The sequence below is a fragment of the Eurytemora carolleeae genome, unplaced genomic scaffold (assembly GCF_000591075.1).
Source record: "Eurytemora carolleeae unplaced genomic scaffold, Eaff_2.0 scaffold43, whole genome shotgun sequence".
NCBI lineage: Eukaryota > Metazoa > Arthropoda > Copepoda > Calanoida > Temoridae > Eurytemora > Eurytemora carolleeae.
This window is the reverse complement of record NW_019396029.1, coordinates 131,626-153,449: the sequence shown is the minus strand read 5'-3', so window position 1 is coordinate 153,449 and position 21,824 is coordinate 131,626. Positions and strand designations below refer to the sequence as shown.

The 21,824-nt window shown below is 32.1% G+C and overlaps 3 protein-coding genes and 1 long non-coding RNA gene across 5 annotated transcripts; all 4 read right to left on the bottom strand.

The window, feature by feature from the left end:
- Positions 1-43: 43 nt before the first annotated feature.
- On the bottom strand, positions 44-7,919 carry LOC111695408 (endoglucanase). 2 transcript variants are annotated; one of them, XM_023464739.1, is made up of 9 exons: positions 7,742-7,919; positions 6,745-6,825; positions 4,324-4,393; positions 3,285-3,385; positions 2,984-3,062; positions 2,495-2,569; positions 1,636-1,691; positions 458-590; positions 44-388 (listed from the first exon to the last, which is right to left on the bottom strand). In XM_023464739.1, exons 1-8 carry the CDS (start codon positions 7,826-7,828, stop codon positions 477-479), a joined length of 663 nt encoding a protein of 220 aa, XP_023320507.1. In that variant the 5' UTR covers positions 7,829-7,919; the 3' UTR covers positions 44-388; positions 458-476. The 2 variants fall into 2 exon arrangements, with proteins under 2 accessions (XP_023320507.1, XP_023320501.1); XM_023464733.1 differs by lacking the exon at positions 44-388 and having other exon boundaries at positions 449-590.
- Positions 7,920-8,771: 852 nt separating this feature from the next.
- Positions 8,772-9,637, bottom strand: LOC111695401 (uncharacterized). Its single transcript, XR_002763863.1, has 2 exons — positions 9,115-9,637; positions 8,772-9,024 (listed from the first exon to the last, which is right to left on the bottom strand). It is a non-coding gene; the product is annotated as an uncharacterized LOC111695401 (long non-coding RNA).
- A 699-nt stretch (positions 9,638-10,336) lies between these two features.
- Positions 10,337-17,837, bottom strand: LOC111695391 (uncharacterized). Its single transcript, XM_023464713.1, has 7 exons — positions 17,827-17,837; positions 16,286-16,289; positions 13,830-14,422; positions 13,207-13,340; positions 12,770-12,825; positions 12,241-12,308; positions 10,337-11,236 (listed from the first exon to the last, which is right to left on the bottom strand). Exons 3-7 carry the CDS (start codon positions 14,365-14,367, stop codon positions 11,094-11,096), a joined length of 939 nt encoding a protein of 312 aa, XP_023320481.1. The 5' UTR covers positions 14,368-14,422; positions 16,286-16,289; positions 17,827-17,837; the 3' UTR covers positions 10,337-11,093.
- LOC111695231 (zinc finger protein 596) lies at positions 14,651-21,062 on the bottom strand. The gene is made up of 8 exons (XM_023464463.1): positions 20,963-21,062; positions 19,952-20,049; positions 17,991-18,412; positions 17,490-17,619; positions 16,634-16,716; positions 16,515-16,532; positions 15,277-15,339; positions 14,651-14,806 (listed from the first exon to the last, which is right to left on the bottom strand). Exons 2-8 carry the CDS (start codon positions 20,040-20,042, stop codon positions 14,651-14,653), a joined length of 963 nt encoding a protein of 320 aa, XP_023320231.1. The 5' UTR covers positions 20,043-20,049; positions 20,963-21,062.
- Positions 21,063-21,824: the final 762 nt, after the last annotated feature.

The following is a 21,824-nucleotide window of genomic DNA, read 5'->3' as shown; positions in this document are numbered from 1 at the left end:
TACAGAAATACGGGAATACAGGGATACAGGGATACAGGAATACATGGATACAGGGATGCAGGGATACAGGGATACAGTGATACAGGGATACATGAATACAGGGATACGTGAATTCAGGGATACAGGGATACAGGAATACAGGGATACGGGGATACAGGGACTGCAGGGATACAGGGATTCCGGATACAGGGGCACATGGATCCCTGAACACAGGGTAACTGTGATACTGGCATACATTGGTATTCAGGAATATATATAGAATGTGGTGCAGGATTTCAGGATACAGGATTACAGTGATACAATGTTTAAGAGAAACAGTGTGACACAGGGGATAAAGTTTTCAGGGGTAGAAGGGTAAAGACATTTAGGGGTACAGGGATACAGGGATACAGGAATAAAGGTGCACAGCTAGGGATACAAGGATACAGGAAATACATGGAAAAAGGCGTACAGGGATCATGAAATTTATTCAATATTTACAGTGCATGAGGACAATAACAATCTGTATTCCAGTCTCCGAAGTCTCCTTGTGCACAAGAAACCTCCACAAATGTTACTTCTACATTATCCCAACCAAGACCATTCGTAACCTACATAAACACCTCTATTTAATTGTATTTACTTTTCAAATTAATTGTTGTCCGGAGCGACAACGTGTTGTCGAAAATTGCATACAAATCTCACAAGAAAGAGATGATCCATTTGGTATACCGTCCCGTTTCATCCGTTTATACTTTATAGTCTTATGACATAGTTACCCCGGAGTCCTTAAAGTCAATCTGGTACTTCAACATGAAGCGGAGTTTACAGTAGGCCCCAAAACATATGTAATAAAAAACCACATAAACCATAGGTTGTAAGAACTGTGATTATAAATGGAAACATGCATTTTTACTGAGCAATGGTTTATAGGCTATAATTTAGTGTTAAAATAGGTTAAAATCCAACATGTCTTAATATAAAGAAATATATTTTCTTAAAGGGGGGGGACTTACACTCGTGGAACCTGAAGACTCCTCTAAAACAATAGATTTCACTAATTCAGGGGGAAGGTCTGAACCTCAATAGCCCTGAGAACGCATCTTGATCCAAGTATTTAACTTTGAACAAGGGAACAAGGAAAAAGTTTTAATAATCCTCATTAAATCCTTCCCGGAGAATAATTTAAATAATAACCTGGAATTCTGAAAAAATAACCTAGAATTCGATTAAAAGTTTAGATTTAGTTTTTGGTCACTAGTGTATTTAAAATGTATAATATTCAATAATTTATGTGTCCAAAAGCCGAATTTAAAGAATTTGAGCTGCGGCTTAAATTTAAGCCGTGGCAGAAATATGGTTGGTTCCACTTAAAATCGTATTCAATCTTTCAAGATTTAAGCCGGCGCTCAATTGAAACCGGTTTTGGGGGATTTGAGACGCGGCTCAAATTCATTAAATTCGGACTCAAGACATAAAAAAAATGCAATGGAAATTTGAAGGACAATCTGATTTGTCTACTATTACAACAATTTTGGACAATTCTTTATATTTCTCATGGATCCTATCTATGAGATGTTCTTTTTTAATTAAGGTCCTATCTAAGAAATGCAATGCCGTCTTGATTTAGTTTGTCCAACCCTGATATATTAGTACCTGGAGGTTAGCATCCTGAAGATCAAAGTGTGCCGGATACCCAAACATATTCGTAGCTGATACACACATAATAATTTAGACATAAATAAATTATTTTAGGCATAAGTATAAAATTTTAGACATGATATTTTAGACAAAAGTACAAAATTTAGACATAAATATAAAATTTTAGACAAAAACGTAATATTTAAGACAAAAAAATTTGATATCTTAAACATATTTTAGACATAAAACATAGTATTTTAGTAAAAACAGATTTAAAACATAATATTTTATAAGACATAAAACATTATATTTTAGACATATAACAGAATTCTGAAATCTATCCTAGAAGTGGATCTATATTTAAAAATATTTGATGACTTTACTACAGTGAAACCCTTAATAACGAATACATCGGAAGAATTTATCAAATGTCGTCTTGACAATTTTTCAATTAGTTTTATACTATATTACGTAAATTTCAGTAGAAGCAAAAATAAATAAATAGCCATGAATATGCGGGAACAGTTTTAAAGAGTTCCATATAATCATTTAATTAAAAAAACTAAATATCTGCAACATTCCATTTTATCAGAAAGTGAAGAATACGACATTTGAAGAATTCTTTCGATGTATTCGTTAATAAGGGTTTCACTGTATATAATATTTTAAGGCTCACTCTGCGTGATTACTACTTTATTATTCAATTTGATTACAGGGACTGTAGACGTAAATTCAAGTGACTCGATCCATTTATAGAGGAATAAAGAGCTGGAAACTTGAGATCAGATAATGGTTTAAAGGGTACTGTTGTGAATCGCGGATGCCCCTCTTTTTAATAGGTCACTTGAAATTACGTCTACAGTCTCTTTATCACCTTTATTTGCCTGGCAAGCTGCAGGATCCTCTATACATCGCCAGGGAGATAACTCCTGTCCACACAGGTAGGGTCCTGGGCAGTACAGTACACTACTGTACAATACAGTACAGTACAGTACAGTACAGTAAAATACAGTACAGTGCAGTACAGTACAGTACAGTACAGTACAGTACAGTACAGTACAGAACAGTACAGTACAGTACAGTACAGTACAGTACAGTACAGTACAAACCGATGTGGAACATATAAAGACCAGAATATTTACCCGACATCTACCCCATCGGCAAATATTATAATCGGTTAAAATGTTCCTTGGAGGTGAAACTGTTAGAGTTTTACGAACCACAGTGGTTCATTAGTCTTCTGCATGAATATGTACTGATGAATTTAGCCAAGAAAATTAACAAATTTGCGCTTCATGCAAAAATTTCACAAAATTTTTGCGAAAGGTATCCTACCTGTAAATAAATAATAAAAAAAAATCACCATTATCCTCGAGGTAACCATCCCCACACCTATTCTCCAGCATGGTAACAATACAGATTCCAGGTTCAGGGGATACGCCCTAAATATACATACCCTGTCCCACAAAACAATAAACTAAATTATGGAAAAAATGTTCGTTTAACTTGCTTGAAGTAGAAGTCCTAGTTGAAGAAAAGAGAAAATCTGCGAAATTGACTATAACTACCCGCAAATGAACGTTTTAAACATTCTGGCTTGAAATCCATGTTGTTTTGTGTAATTATAGTTGTGTAAACTTTGCTCTTGAAGGGAAACGTTTTACATTAGTAGTTCCTCCAGTTGAACACAGTTGGAAACATCTTCCACAGTTTTGTGGACACCAGGAGTTCAAGGGGTCCTCAGGGTCCATCAGCATTGCGTTCCCTATTTTGTAAATTTAATTAATTCTTTTAATCCATCGTTTGTTTACGTGTTATCGTTATGTATTGTGAAATTTTTTAACAAATAGTTCACAGAAAAACATGTTAAACTAACATAACAAAAAATTAAGTACTTTCTTTATTTTTTATCTTAAAAGGCCTTATTTTTATGGTAGAAAGGCAATTTGGGGTATTCTAATTTTCAATATAATTGTTATTTTGATCCATCTCAAGTTTCAAAAATACTTTTAAACCGAAAAAGCAATTATAGCAATTTTACTTATCGCCTTCTAAACTTGTAAAATAATTCCCCAAAAAAAATTAATAAGGAATATGAAATCAATGCCAATTTTACTAAAAAAGAAAATATTTTGGCTCAATCTAAAGACAAATAGAAAGGTAAAATCCCATTTCTTTTCATCCTTATTGTTCAGTAAAAAGTTTGATAAAAAAATGGCACCTCTCCTTTTATCCAATTGTTTTATCCTTTTATACTTGTATCCATCATTACATAACTGAGTTCTAGTCACAAACTATGATTTTTAATCCCTATTTTTTTCCAGTCCCATCAGCTAAAAAGACCTTGAATTAATGTAAAATTTATCAGACGTTTTTACATGACCTGATTTTACAAATATGATTGATGAAACAATAATCACAAAATAGCTCTAGTCCTGCCTGTTCCGAAATGTTTTCTGACTTTTTAGAGCATTAATAATTGCCAGAGATATTTATGTAAAGTCGCCTGTAAACTAATAATTCCGGGTCTTCCTGATTATGATTAATAACCCCATGATGAAGACCTTATTGATTTCAATCAACCTATAAATTCTTTTAGATCAAATAGTCTAAGTTTAAAATATAAAAAGTTTACACTACCAGGTTGCAAAGATATTGGAACTAGAAAATTTTAGCTTGTAACCAGAACTCAGTTGGATTAACCTGCGGAAACATATTTCGATTTTGTCCAGAAATCCGGAGGATTAGGTTCATCCCCACATCCACAAGCTCCCTACATACAACAGGATATATTATCCCCTCATCCACAAGCTCCCTACAACAAGAAATATCATCCCCACATCCACAAGCTCCCTACAACAAGAAATATCATCTCCACATCCACAAGCTCCCTTCAATAAGAAATATCATCTCCACATCCACAAGCTCCCTTCAACAAGAAATATCATCTCCACATCCACAAGCTCTCTACAACAAGAAATATCATCTGCACATCCACAAGCTCCCTCCAACAAGAAATATCATCTCCACATCCACAAGCTCTCTTCACAACAAGAAACATCATCTCCACATCCACAAGCTCCCTTCACAACAAGAAATATCATCCCCACATCCACAAGCTCCCTACAACAAGAAATATCATCCCCACATCTATAAGCTCCCTTAAACAAGAAATATCATCCCCATATCCACAAGCTCCCTTCAACAAGAAATATCATCTCCACATCCACAAGCTCCCTACAACATGAAATATCATCTCCACATCCACAAGCTCCCTTTAACAAACAATGTGTGAAAACAACCCAATAGAAACAAAACCAATAACGCCAAACTAAAGTAAATTTCACGTAAGATCATAATATTTTATGTTTTTAATCATAACTCCTATTTTTGTTGAGGTACAGGGAAGAACAAATAAATTTGCTTGTGTCCTACTAGAGGCGCTACGAGGTCAAAAAGTTATGCAGTAAATGTCGCACAAATTTGACCTTCTCCTTCTGTCTAGTTTGCAGTGCACTGTTGTTGTCAAATCAATTAGAATTTTCTTTAAACTCCTTTGAAATTTAAGGTAGAAACAAGCACGTTGAGATTTGACGTTTTTATAACAACAGCAAAGGCGCGGTCGGACCCTACAGTGAGAAGTGTTGATATATATTATATGTTAAAGAGACTGCATCAGCATAGTTGTAATTTCATGTGACCCTCCAAAATTAAAGAGGTCCATACCCCATTCACAACGGTACCCTGTAAACTTTAAAAAAACTTTAAAATTATGAAGAACGTTTATAAAAGTCAGAAATATTTTGTAATAGTGAATTTGAATTTGTATCACATAATATTATTGAAAGCAAAATGATTGAAACCTTAAATATATAATTATTCTGTATATATGTATATTGTATTATGTGCATAGAAATTAGCTGTATTATGATATAAAGCTCAGGAGCAACAAAGTTCTTATAAAAAGTATTTTGTTTGTATCCAAGCGTAGTCTACCCTTTTTTTAATAAACCTCCATTAAAAAGTGATATTTCTGATTTACAATGGTCCTTAAAGTCTTTTTTATTGATAATGGGGTATCCAAGGTTATAATGCAAGGAAAGTTGATTGCAGTTGCGTAAATTCTGCGTACATATTGAAACCAGTTCTCTCTGGGCGGTGTTTGTAAACAATAAAAAATGCATCAGTGTTCGTTTAATATCCGAGGAGGATAATAGCATTTAATTTTGATAATTTTGATAATTCACATAATAGTTTCCTATGACCAGAATATTTCATTGATTTTTTATGTGAAAGTTGGATCCCATGTCAGGCTTCGACATCCGTCTTGTGTTTACATTACCGCCCAGAGACAGTAAACTGCATTATAACCTTGTTGGTATCGTAGTTTTTCTGAATGATAAATTCCATGAAATACACAATTGTCCTTTAGATTTGAGAAATAACAAATGAAAATAGTAATTTTTCAAAGAGAAAAACATGAATACTGGATACCTCATTCGTTATTGATCAGAAAAATACTTTAAGGATAGCGTTGTGAATCGAACATACCTATCTGTACAGTGTACATATAGGGTCACTTGAACTTACCTATACAGTTCTTTAAAACTATTTTCTAATTTAAGACATTATTCTCAAAATCTCCACCAAATTTAAACACTATCTTAACATGGGAACTATAGAGGTTTAGTCACAATGGATGAGACTTCAGAAACGACCGTAATGAATTCATATAGTTCGTTTTCTTATATTCACGATGCTCTGCAACTGTAAACTTAATTTTGACGGGATTGTTATTTATTTTCAGTTTTAAGTCGTCTTTAGAGTTCCATCCTTTGTGGGTAACCCTGAAGATCTGGAAAACAAATCAAAATGTGGGACCATAATTTATTTTGCAGATCACATTTTTAAAATACCAATACTTTAAGTTTTTTTATTGATTGTTAAGAAACTTTATTGTAACTAATATACCAAATTTTTCACTCAATTAGAATAAAGCGTATTCTACATTTAAACTCTTTAAACACAGCCAAATGTAGAAGATAAAAGAGACTGAGCTCTCTTCCTCATATAGAAAAAAGGTATCCCTTAATAAAATATATTTTATTTAAATTGGACGTGCACCTTAGTCATATCGTTGTATCGTGTAGTGGAGGCACAAGGGAGGCCATTAAATGTTGGAGGACATCCAGTACATAAAGATTCCTGTACAGTGCACATAAGCATTAAATAAATTAGAACATCCAGTACATACAGATTTCTGTACTATGTACATAAGCATTAAATAAATTAGAACATCCAGTACATACAGATTCCTGTACAGTGCACAAAAGCATTAAATATTAGGAGGACATCCAGTACATAAAGATTTCTGTACAGTGTACATAAGCATTAAATAAATTAGGAGGACATCCAGTACATAAAGTTTTTTGTACCGTGTACATAAGCATTAAATAATTAGGACATCCAGTACATACATATTTCTGTACATAAGCATTAAATATTAGGAGGACATCCAGTAAATACAAATAGATTTCTGTGCATGTACAGTGTACATAACCATTATCTTGGAAGATTCAATTTAATACATAAAGAGTTCTGTAGTGCACTGGACACAAAAATTTTAAATGTCATCGGGTTTTCTGGCTTTAACATTTTCAGAAATATTGTAAATAACTTTTATCAGTTGCAGTAATTAAAAAACAAGACCACAGCAATGAGAAGAATAATTCAAGAATTTTTCAATCATTTCAACTAAATATTGAGTAGCAATTTCGAATCTAGTGTATCAAAGAAAATACGAATTTAAATTCAATCTATAAATACGTGTTTCTATTTGACTGAAAATGACCATTTAATATTTTTTAAATTAAAGGGGTTCATGCAGGTTCATTTTCTTACAGAAAAATATAATCTGTATAGTCGTTTCTAAAACAGCTCAGAGACGACAAAGACAAAAGTCGCTTAAAAAAAATTAAACGGCTTTTGCTTTACAAAAAGTGCAAAGTTTTTTTTTTGATACAACAACTAAGATCAACAACAACCTTCAAGTCGTCTTTTAGTGAGACACCCTGTATGATTTGTTTAGAACTTGATTCCTTGTTTTTAATGCTTTCTGCTCCTTGGGTGTTGTTGCATGCTCGCACGAAGAATCTCCGTCTGCAGTACACAATAATAAACAAAATAATAACAAACTTCCAACAAGCATTCTAAATAAAAATTGTGTTCTGTAATAAATGTCTAGATTTTAAACAGATTGTTTCAATAATACACAACGGTATAACAATTTAAAACTGACAAGTTTCTAAAGCCTCTGAAGTTACTTAAAATAAAATCGCATCCTGCAATACTTCTTATCTCAGATAGATATTACAAAAAATCATCTCAAACAAACAATTTCGTCATTAGTATTGATAACCCACTATGATGGGGTGCGATCTAAAATGGCAAAACTTGAGAATTTCAAGTTTTAAACTTGACTTCATGTACAAGAGTTATGACTGAAATTGCGCGTGTATTTATTTGTTTTAAAATAAAATCTTAAAATTTACACGTCCACGTCTCAAACACAGAGATAAGTAGGACGCAAGAGGTTAACAGTTAGTTAAGTCTAAAAAGTTTTAAATCTTTTTATGTAAACTATTACTATAAAAGCAAAAAGACAAGGACTCTGTCCTAAAAATAATTAATTTTTACATCCCGGTGAACACTGCTATAGGTCGGTAGCTTCCGTCTCACCATGGCACGCAGCTGGTTCATAAAAAAATCCCAAAAATTAGTAAATTATTTTTTCTTTTTAAGACTCTCTTTTTCTTACCAAAAATGATCATCCTTAATTTAATGTGTCTCATACTTCATATAGAATAAATACTCTCAGAACAAACCCCGATAACTTTTTTTAAATCCTTTCAAATCAAAAATCAAATAACATGTAAAACTGGTTATGAGAAACTTTTGCAGTGAAATGAGCAAGCACTTTTCATTTACTAAATTAAATTTTAATCCTCAAAATATGAAAAATGACTGGTTGAAACCGATCCATCTATGCAGTATTTGGATTTGTTTTAACTTCCAAAAAGTGCATTCTGAATTTCTAAATCAGAAGTTTCCCCAGACGTAACATAACATGAATGCATTAAATTTTAAAATAATTTGCATTAAAAACATGTATTTCAATTCAAGATCAAATTCTAATATCTCATTACATAAAAAACAATTATTAATACTGTATATTGTAAAGGCACATATCAATATCTTTATAAATTACAGGCAAGTGTTTCATCTCAGAGCATATTAAAGGAAGTGTTCACGAAAAACTAGATTTTCTCCCAAATCATTATTCGTCGAGGATAAAGAAATTATCGGCAAATATACAAAATTATCACATAAGTACACTTTAAGGGACTAAAAGCGTAATCTAAATTGTCAATTATGCAAAGACAGCAATGCCCGATCGGCATCTTTGCATGAATGGTCACTTTAAATTACGCTTACAGTCCCTTTAATTCAGATTTTAAACATGTTTTTTCTAACCTCTTTAATATTTCTTAAGAAACAGATGTTTAGTATAACGGATCAAGCATATAGACACAGAATTCAAATATTTTAATTTCTAAATGTTTACATTGGCCGTGAACTTAAAAAAAAACATGTTATCAGGGGCGGTTTAGCCGTTCACTGATCTGCTTTGTTACGCAGTATTCGATTTGTGGAAGACAAAATACATCAAATTAACTTTACAGAGCTTAACACTTTAAGAATTGATATCAAGATCAATGCTTCATCTTCTCTTATTGTTAATTTCAAAATAATTTAAGTAAGTTTGTATCAACAAAAGTGCGGTTCGGAGAAACCAGAACAATCAAACGGAGAAGCTGGGAAAGTTAGAATTTTGCGCGCCATTTATTGGGTGAAAACTCTATTTGGTCGGAAACTGGCAGAGAGAAAAAGAAAGAGAGAAAAGAAAGAAAGAAAGAGAGAAACGAAAGAGAGAAAAGAAAGAGAGAAAAGAAAGAAAGAAAGAGAGAAACGAAAGAGAGAAAAGAAAGAGAGAAAAGAAATAGAGAAAGAAAGCGATCGGATTAATAAGTAATTTAAGTGTCCGCATGGGATTTTCAGATTGAGCAATCGGGATTCAAAGTATCCAATTCTGAAGTTCCCAGCTCAGATCGGATAAAGATTAACCTAGAACTTCGGAGAATTCAAAAATATTGCTTTGACAATTTTTTTAAATGGGTGTTTTACTTAAATATAAAATTTTATTAAATGTATTTGGAAGAATTAATAAATAGCTATGAAATCTGCGGGAACAGGTTTAAAGAGCTCCATATTACATTAACTATTCAATTAAAAAAACGAAATATCTGGAACATTCCATAATTAGTAGATTTATAAAACGACATTCTATAAATTCTTTCGATGCCTAGGCCTCGATCCGAAGTTGTGGGTCTTAACAATTTATATATGGTTCATCTTACTATTTTTCGCGAAAACTCCTTTTAATAAATGTGGAAATAATAAATATATATTCTAAGGTACATATTTTTAATCACAAATATTTGAATGGAATGTTAAGTTTCTGTTCCAGTTTTCGAGTTAATTAATATCATAAGAGAGATGTATTATTGACAACAACAAAGTTTTTATCAAAACATAAAATTCATTGAACTATTTTTATCAAAAATATATATCTTATTTGTATGTAATACAATCATACTTCAACGGTTTCCATTAAACGATTTTAATTTGTATAAAAAAACTTCTAGAACATTACATGTAAAAGCATTCAGAAAAAAAATGAAAACTTAGAACAATATTGCTTTAAGGCACATCTTGGTATAAAAAAAACAATACGTAATAAAAAAAGCATATTATTTTTTACAGATTTGTGGCAAATCAAGACAAATTAATTTACCAGCACATTGTTGTTCGGTAACCGCCATAGAACATTGATTGGCTAAGTTAATTACGCTTTCTATTTGGAATAGTTTATAATTTTTAAGGTAGAAAGAGAACACAAAATACTTATCACTTCTCTCTCAAAAATTGATTCATCATTTTATGGCTCATTTCATTCACATTGGAGTATTATATATTATGCCATATTTTTACCATGAAACACTCCCGCAAGTGCAGTATATTTACTCCTTACTATTAACCACGAAATCACTCCTTCCCGTGGTGTATTTACTTTTCACTATTTGCTATGAAAACCACTCCCTCCAATTATTTATGTACTCCTCACTATTTTTCATGAAACCACTCCCTCCAATGATTTATGTAATCCTAACTATTTGCCACGAAACCACTCCCTCCAATGATTTATGTACTTCTCACTATTTGCCATGAAACCACTCCCTCCAATGATTTATGTACTCCTCACTATTTGCCATGAAACCACTCCCTCCAATGATTTAAGTACTCCTCACTATTTGCCATGAAACCACTCCCTCCAATGATTTATGTACTCCTCACTATTTGCCATGAAACCACTCCCTCCAATGGATTAAATGTTCGTCCTGCAAGTGTGCCTGGATGAGGGGTGTATGTATGAGTTCCTTGTGTGCATGATAACTCCTGCATCTTACATTGTATCTACAATGTGTACAGAACAAACCTAGAATATATAAATAATGAAAGTCAAAAGTCTACAAGTCTACAAGTCTACAAGTCTACAAGTCTACAAGTCTACAAGACTACAAGTCTACAAGACTACAAGTCTACAAGTCTACAAGTCTACAAGTCTACAAGTCTACAAGACTACAAGTCTACAAGTATACAAGTCTACAAGTATACAAGTCTACAAGTCTACAAGACTACAAGTCTACAAGACTACAAGTCTACAAGTATACACGTCTACAAGTATACAAGCCTACAAGTCTACAAGTCTACAAGTCTACAAGTCTACAAGTCTACAAGTCTACAAGACTACAAGTCTACAAGACTACAAGACTACAAGTCTACAAGTCTACAAGTAAAAAAAAAAAAAAAAAAAATCTTCACTTTTAATTTTTGTTTACAAACCTTTGTTATGGATCTTCCACATACTGGACAGAGAACTAGACTTTGATGGTAACTCTAGTTCAGAGTCAAAATTTATTTCGGATAAAGAAAAGTGTGTTCTCAACATCCTGGGGGTGGTTGGTCCATTATTATATTTTTAGTATATACGCTGATACGGAATAAAGGTTTAAAAGGTATGCAATTAGATGTGCAGTACATTTTACATTGTACATAACAACAAACATACACCGGACACCCGGGGAAACTTATTTTCGGGGGGGGGGGGGGTATGAATGGGGGTCGGGGTCGGGATTTTTCAAATGCGCAAAGGCAAGCAAGGTTTTATAATCTGTCTATAGTTCGATAATCTGTCTTAGTTTGAGAGTCTGAAGCACATTTAGATTTCTTTAGTTTGGGTTTATTTTACATGATAAATATATTTAGAACAATATTTAGCATAATTTACAGAACAAGAACAGTTTATATCTATACAAATTTTAACAAAATTTATTTTTAACTCTTTTGACATTATTCGACATTACTTACTCCTCCTTAAAAATGCGTTTAAATTTTCAAAATATAGATTTCAAATTCTGAAAGTGTTGAAATGATTATTACCTCCTTTAATACTCTTCCTGTAATCCGGGTCCAGCTGATGGTTCTTCATATGTTGGTTTAATACACATCTTAAATAAATTCTCAATTTTATTTGATTAAATAGCTTGGAAACCCAGCTATGTCTGGAAATTAAGCTTTCTCAATAAAATTTAACTGAATTCAACCCACACATTGTAGTATTTTTATACCAAGCTATTAAAGAACATGTCGGCGGTCATCGGACAAGCAAACAAACTAACTGGCATTAAATGCATTCGGATACATTGTTGATTTATTTCTTGTAAAAAAGTGAGAAAATCCGCGAAAATAAAAAGGTGATTTTTAACCATCTTAACACGCAGTGCAGATTTTAAAATTGGTTGTTATGATATCTCTAGACATGGATGTATCTACTGCAAAAGGTTTCATTCGAGTGACACGACTTTTAACCTGACGGTCTCAATGGAAAAGTGTGGGCGGGTAATCTTCCTGTTTGTTTGCTTGTTTATATATATTATATATATTTGTTTGTTTGTTTATATATAATTACCTGGATGGGTTTACAAATAAGCATTGCTTGCACTCATATTCAACCAAGCTGACCCTCTGAAAACAAATTCTTTTTTTAAGCTTAATTTTCAATCAAAATGTTTGACCCCTTGATTTATTGATAAAAGTAGTAGCTGAACTAACTAAATTGCGAGACTTCTCTTCGGCTTGACTGGTTGAACCGGCGGTATGTGGCTCAACTATTTCTCTCGCTATCCATGGTAAATAACTCGTGAATGAATTCTTGCTACGAGTGTGAGGAAAAAATAATTTTAAAAAATCTGCGGAAAAACAAATAAAAATTGGATATCACAAAGCAATATTTTTCATCCTTTTTCATATTGTTCACCCCAAAAATATATCTATTTTCCTACATTCATCGAATAAACCCCTGAAAAAATTGGGGGAAAAATGACCTCTTCTTGCTCTGGATAGTACCTGAAGGTCTAAATGTTGAGAGATCTGACTAAGTCTGGCAGCTCTGAAAGAACATCCAAAACAGGAGAAATGTCGTTTTGTTTCAACCTCATTTTCATTATATACACGCAGCAAACCTTCCTCAAGCTTATCCTCTAGAATACAAGAATCTAAGAACCGGTCAAAGACATATGACCAATAAAAATTCAATTCGTAAAATACTCGTAAATGAATTAATTTCTATAAATAATGCAGAAAACTATAAATCTTGTTTCCAAAAAACCATGCATCAGGAGTCATAATTCATTTAATATTATTAAGAAAGTAAAAACGTTCTAGAAATAAAACTTACTTTTGCTTATTTCATATAGAAGCGAATAGCAAGTCACAACGGCAGAATTTAAAGCTTTGTCTGATCAACTAAGTGTATCTATTTGATATTTATCTATCAATTTATCAGAATTAAATACATTTCAAGCTACATAAACTAGGATATCACACTATATTGATCAGATAACTGTTGTAAATAAGAAATGCCCATATTTAAATAAATAATGACAGACGAAAGTCCCTTTGATTTTAATTTATTAACTCTTCTAAAATTGTATGTGTGAAAAACTTTATTACGTCTGGTTGCTTCCTACCTACAGATAACTGGAGCTTGATAATTGTATCCCAGATTTCTGCCGGCATGTCGGACGGTTTCTCTATGCAAAATCTTAAATGTATCCTTGTATCAGTCCGTAGTTTCATTTTCATCCTCATTCTGTGCAGGGAGGAGTTATCACAGCCTGAAGTTACAGGGGGTGGAGTTAAAGGAAGCAGGGGCGGAATCTCACGGACACTTTGGGTTTTTTGAAAACTAGATTTATCCGGAGTTATTATGTTAGGGGGAAAATACAATGATTTAGCAGCAGGAATTTCCAATGAGAATATGGAATGTGCAAATGTGGAATCGTGAAACTGCAGGGAATCTGGAATATCTGTACTGCAAGGATTCCCGTTCCCGAGGATTCCTTCTGTTAGAAGAAGATTAATATTCTCTTTTCCATCTTCAGAAAATTCCTCTTTCTCAATTTTTAACAATGTCTTTGGTTCACTTTCTACAAGAGATTCATGGTCACATGGTTCGGATTTTATCTCCAGAACTGTCGGAGAAATCTTTTTCCTTCTCTTTCTCATCTTGATGCTGTGTTTAGAAAGGTTCTAAAGAGCGAGAATAATCGTCATTTTGAATCTGAAAATTCACATTTAATTTTCGGTTTCACAATAAATTCTTTTAATCTGTGGATACAAGTTAACAAATGTTACTTTTGTTATCAATTTAAATTTACATATAATAAATACTTCATGGTAATTTACATTGAATCTAATATTTTCTGGACTTTGAGATCGAACACATATAAAAGCTCTTAGTTTAGCTTGCCATTTGTCAACACATGTACGTATAAGAGCACAATGGTGTTTATAAAGAGCAATGTTCTTGATGCCTGGCATGTAGATCCTTCCTGATAAACCCCTTGAGACAGACGGAGCAGGAGAATGGTTTGGCGAGGGAGTGTGTGAATTCATGTTTACGGAGATTTGCTTTATCCTTGAACATTCGTCCGCATACAGTGCACTGAACAATTCAACTTTAAGTTAAAACTTTTTAATAAATCCATTTAATTTTTTTAATTATTTGCCTTTTCTTTTCTAGATGAGGTATATTTGATGTTTTCCTAAACTAGAAATAGTTTATTTTTTAGTTTTTCATTTTGGACAAACACATAAAAACAAAAACTTTGAACTACCAAATTATAATAAATGAAACGAATGGCCAGGCAGTTAATTGATTTTGAGAGAAACAGGGTTGCTTTTTAATTATTAACCCTCAATTGCTAAAAATTAAATAATGGTTTAACAACTTTTAATTTTTGTTTACTTTGTTAAATCATAATAAGTAAAAAGTCTGAAGTTAATTTCCTTAAAAAATCCTTGTTGGCTGTGAGCTGACTGTATGTGCGTGTTTAAACTACTATTCCACTTGAAGGTTTTATCACAGAGTTTACAAGAATACGGTTTATCCAGGCAGTGAGTTCTCATGTGTACATTCAGATTTCCAATAGTTAGGCAAACTTTACTACACACCTCACATATTTTACGCTCCTCGACCTGTAAATAAACATTCGATCTGTTTATATAAAGTTATAAATAATCTCTGTTGGTCTCTTTGTTGGTTTGTATGTCCGATCATAACTCAGGAACCCCTCGACCGATATGCCTCTGATATTTATTGAGGAACATAATATAACCACGGGAATGTTCTTTTCTGGGTTTAACAAATCTAAGTTGAGAAGGACTTACATATATAAAAATGATGTTTTGCTTACATTAGTGTGCTACTACGTGCTTTTAGTTTTTAAAAGGGTCTGTAAACGCAATTTCAAATAACCCTTCATTGACAGAGTGGCGTATCCGATTCACAACGGTACAACGGTCTGATCAAGTATTCATCATATATCCATGTTATGAATTTAAATACTAATTATTTTCAAATGTTGTATCTCTACAGAAGTGACTTGCTTGTTGCTGCTGCAGGAAAATGATGTAGAAATGATCAGAATTGAACACTTTTTAAGCTAGAATTGCCCAGATTAAGGTTTTAAGAATAACGTTGTTTATCGGACATTTGTCTCTTTAAATGGAGGTCACTTAAAAATTAAGTTTAAAATCCCATTAAAATTAGATTAGATATATTGTATAATTGCACATATCTTAAAGATTTTTTTGGCATAAGCAACACATTTATAAACTTTAACAGTGCGATTTTTTTCTTAATACAATCGTCAAAATAATTTTGTATTTCATTTATGTAAATATCTCTAAAAGGTTAACTTAATAATATGAAATATGAAATGCAGGGGGGGGGGGTTCTAAGGAAACAAGACTGAACTAGATTACCAGCAAATAGAACGCGTCAGTAAATCATGATGTTTTATTATGTTTTTAATCCTTTTAATCCATTTCAATGGAGGATTAAACCCGAGTTAACACTCACAAAAACGTGTCAAACCACTCCCGGCTCATAATTTCTCGTCTTCAGATGCATTCCTAGCACCTCTCTAGACAGTTGGGTTAAAGGGACTGTAATGGAAATTTCATGAAGTGAATCTCCATGCAAAGATTTACAATGGTACCCTTGAAAGTTTTGACTGATTAAGCATGCAATAGATATCAGGGTTTTTGTTTATTTAAACTGTTAATTTTCATTTGTGGTTTCTCTCTAAAAATCACTAGCGTATTTCCGTCTTTAAAGAATAAAAGGAGAAATTAACAAAAATATGAACTAGACTTTGATGGTAACTCTAGTTCAGAGTCAAAATTTATTTCGGATAAAGAAAAGTGTGTTCTCAACATCCTGGGGGTGGGAGGATTATTTTTCAGAAAAAAAATATTTTGACTCTTCCTGTTCATGCTTTTTGAGTAAAGTCAACGAACTGAAGGATTCATCACACAGAGAACACTCTATCGCTAATTCAACAGCGTGAACTAAAAAGTTATAAAATAACCAAAAAGAAGCTTTTTTAATTTAATAGCTTCTCTTGACTTCTATAGTTTATGTGCTTCAATGCTATTAAACAGCTTGATTTATATCGAAATTGGAATCGAAAGTCATCTTCATTGTATTGAAATAATCGCCTACCACTGTAACATAATTAAAAAAAATACGAAAATGCAAATAATAACCAATAAAATAGAAAAAAGTTAATATTTCTTTTATCAATTTTGATTTTGGAAAATTTGTTTGTTAATTTCAAATATACAAGAACTTTAAAATGTTAAGAAGATTTTCATTCCATGAAAATACGAAAAAAAATTTCTCAATATATAATATAAGTTAATTTTAGAGATACAAATATGGCAGACTACAGTTTGAAGATCCCGAGACTATAAGTTATCAATAAATTAAAACTGGAACAGTTATACAATTGTATTTACCGCGTGGGTTAAAGACGACTCTAAAGTTGTTAATTAATTGCAATACCTATTGGGATCGGCACCCTGTGGTTGTCAATGCATAACAGGGGTGTATGCTTTTCTCAATTACATCCCCCAAGGGGGGGTGGAAATGATTTCTGACGAGTTGGGGGAAAAAATGGGACATCAAAAGGCAAGTTTTTTTCATTCTTTTTGATACTTTTTATCCATAAAATCGTTAATTTTCCCTGAAAAAAAATCATTTTTTCCCCCCCTTTTCAGAGAACAAAACCATATAATTTTTATTGGTTGATTGATAGATTGGTGAAAAAAATCCTAAAAACCTGAAAACTGATGTTTGACTAGTAATCTTTCAGTCTTGCAGACAACCTGACAAATAGGACATTTTGCAGGACCCGTCCTTTTCTTTCTTCTCGTCACATTTCTTTCAACTTTTGACTCTTTTATCTTCCTCTAGAAAAATCATATAATATCTGTTTAAAATTAAACATTTTAACGCCATAAAAAATAACTTATTTAGACAAAGTAAAAAGAATTAAGTTCGACAAGTTGATGTGCGATGTACAATGTACAAGATAAATTTAAAGTAATTTACATTGCATCATGCAATATAATGCATACTATATAGTATGAACAATGCATATGAATTATGCAACACACTTTTGAAGTGAGCAATTTCAAGTTTGTACAGTGTACATAAATACTGAGGCGAATTGTTTTGATGTTGCTACATAAAACACAAGCACAATTCACAACAAAATTTGAAATAATCATAATTCAATTTAGGATTAAAGTTAGTGACTAGTATTAATTATATTATCTCCCTTTGGTTTGATTTTAGCCTTTGATCTTTTATCGTTCTCATCCTCTCTAGCTATCACGTCCTCAAAGGTTTCCTCAACTATCTCCTCTTTCTCCTCAAGCTGTAGCCTGGTGTACAGATTGAAAATTTTGTTTTCTATCTTAAAAATCTGAAGCTGTAATTCCTCCAGCTGATTCACATACTGTACACACTCAGTACATAATCTTTTCCCGCATTTACTTTCTGATGAATGGATTGCGGCATTTTTAAACCAGCACTTGCAGTCTGTTGATTGAATATTCTCATTCTTATGTGTGTTTAGGTTCCCACATCTGCACTTTACAGAGTCTTTAATCTCGTCCTGAATGTTAATGACGGTACTAAGCCTGGTAAAGTAGCTGAAGCTACCTAGAGGGGTCATCTCATACAGACCGGAAAATACGTCTGAAAAATAGTGAAATTATGGTAGCTACATAAAATGTTAAAAATTGACTGAAATATTAATTTAAGTGACCCTCTTCTCAGGGGATATTAGTTCCAATACTAACACTTGGCCCATTTCTAACACTGCGTGTTAGAAATGGGCCAAATCTTTAAAGTTATCTTTTTCAAGAGTATATATCTTTAAATCCAAGATGAGTAGAATAAAATTACACCATATATTTATAAAAATGGCTAAAACTATATATTGAAACAATAAATGTCAATTTTAAACAAATAATAAGGTGTTAGAATTGTTACTTGATGATTCTTCATTTCATTTTCGGAACATATCCCTATTTTGAGACAATTAACGGATTTCAGGTTCAGCTCATGTCGCGTTTCCTGGTTTTAAGAAAATTACCGGAATTCATATCTATGTCAATTTTCAAGTATTTACGCACTTTTAAAACAAAACAAGACTATTTGAAAAGGTTAAATATAAACAAAATAGTAATTAATAACAGACAGTTCTTTATAATTTAAAAATCATTAAAGCATTTAAAAATCAAAATATTAATATCATATGTTCTTATAGATTTAACTAGCAATACGGGAAACTGTTTGTTTAAAATGCTTGAAAATAAATTATCCATATTCTCTAATTTTACAGATAAAATGTGGAAACTTTGATTCTAGATATAATTCAGAAGTTAATTTAGTCTTCATAGGATATTTTTTGTTTTCAGTGATTTATTTTGTAAGTTATGAAAGTGAGTTTTGTTTTAAATTGTGGATTATGCTCAAAAATGGGGTAATGGGTTTGGCCTTGAAACGCGACAATGTTTCAAATTCAAGATATGTTCGAAATTGGAAAACCTAACATTGTCTTGAAAACGGTCAAAAGATTTAAAAGAACTCCTATTGTAATTTCGATTCAAAAAAAAGTTTAAAATTGGGAATTTTTGTCCTCGTTATGTTTAATAAAGTGTTGATTATAGTTTTTGTTATCGACTTTTACTCTGGATATGGGCCGGGATCCCAAAAACCCAGTATTTCAATTTGTGCCCATTTCTATCACTCAGTGTTAGAAATGGGCCAAGTGTTAGTTTTGGAACTAATGTCACCTGCTTCTTGTAGGGTGTTGTGTCCAATTCACAACACCACTGTAGAGTGGTGTGTCCGATTCACAACACCACTGTAGAGTGTTGTGTCCGATTCACAACACCACTGTACTTCAGCCGTATTGAGTTCACACTGAACACTAGGCTACACTTCGGTTTTTGAGCAATATGAACACTATTTCATAAATAAAAACACTGAGTTCTCTATCCTCGAATATCAGTCAAAGGGTTAAAAGGGACCGCTGTAAATAGGACATTCCCTTTCTTGCATGTAGGGTCACTTGAAATTACGTTTATAGTCCCTTTAAGCTAGTCTATGAAAATTCGTCTGAGTCGTTTGAAATTCCCCGATTCTACAAGTCCATTCTATGTAAGGCTTATCGCTGAATTGCTCCAACTTTTTATTTTGAATACTTAGTTAGCTTTTAGTGGTATGTACCTTTAACATCCCCAGCTTTCCTGCAAACTGTACATACTGTACATATCGTACAGCCTGGGCACGATCTTTTCAGTGCTTCTTCTTCGGACATTTTCTACCTGAACAGTGAACATACGCGATCATAGATCAAGAACTCCTTGACCGACTTGCTTCAAATTACGATTGGGTAAATCGGTAGAACCACGGATATTCTTGGTTTGTTTTTAAACCTTTAAGTAGAAGGGGTTGACATTTACAGCTAAAGTTTATTTTGCAAGCAAAGTTGGGTTCGCAAGCTTGTAATAAATAATGTGTCGGAATAAATGTTGCATTAGTCGGATATCTATTATCTTGCCTATTCCGTGCTAATGCTTGTTTTAGTTATTTCTTTGCATATCAAAGCTCATGAACTATTTATGATTTTGTTTTTATAATATGTCTCAAAAGGTGCAGACACAGAATTTCTTTTAGATAAATTGCGACCTATTCGTGTCTCAATATAAACACAATTACTTAGCAATAATTTGATAATAAATCTATATATAAATTTGGCCTGTCTGTCTGTTTGTTTGTATCCAATAATCGTCAAAACGGCTGAACCGGTCGGGCCCAAATTTTGTGTGGGACCTCACGTGACCGTAGGGAAGGTTAATGAATGATCAAAATTTCAAATATTTGTCTCCATCAAAATTCGATCTTCATTAAATTTTTAAAAATTTTGAAAATCCGCGAAATTTTTTGTGAAAATCCGCGAATTTTTTTTGTTTTGTTTTACGATGTAAACAAAGAGAACATGTTCACAATTAATTTAGAAGATGGGCGCTTTGTGATGATTGTTTTAAGATATTTTTTTTTTAAATAAAAGAAATCTTCAAAAATGTAAACCTATGATGATTTTTGTCGTAAACAAAAAATTCAACCAATTAATACCTTGACAAATGTTAACTATGAAGGTCTAGATCAAATTTACCTTATTAAGTACCATGCCACGTTAATTATTTATAATACATAGTTACAGTGTTAAGTACAAACCTTGCTTGGACTTTTTTCAAATTAATCGCCCGTCCACCTTTTTGCATTTTCAATATTCTCTGAAACATTTCATAACTTTATTATTAAATACATCTAATTTATTACATACTATTTTAAGCTTTCAAATATGTATAACAAACATATACATGAAGTTTAAAAACTAGATTAAAATCCGTTATTATGTCGTCTTATCAATAATGTGCTATATCAAAATAATGAGTAAATATATACAAATTGAACTAACATGCAAATTACATAATAGATTTAAATTTATAACTAATATATATCCATTATCCAACTATTTTCCTAAAATGTGAAGAATAAACAAAATCTATTTTATCAAATATTACTACTATAAATTAGAAATAGTAAAATGAAGCTTCTATGGCTAATTAGACTAGATTAGGTCATTAAATGTAACCTAAAAACATTGCTAAACTTTTCAAAGATATAAATTTAAAACTTGTAAACTTCCTGAATTCAGTAAAATTGATCTTGGAAGACATGTTAATATGGACACTTTTTCACAAATGGCACAAGCATTAGAGGCTCTATATGAGATTTAATAAATTTAATTAATGTTAATATTAACAAACAATTGTTTATGTTAATTGATATTAACATATAAATAAACATCAATTGTTTAAAGTCAATGTTAATGTTAATGTTAATGTTAATGTTAACTTTATATACTAACAACCATAAACGTTATTGAATTGTTTAAATTAAATTAATAAATAAGATCAATGGTCTCATATCGTGCCTGGTATCGGCACAAGTGCAAACAAATAAATGTACTAGGACTAAGCAAAATCGATTTAATTTGTATCTGTTTAAAAACTGAAATTAGTTTTCCATAAAA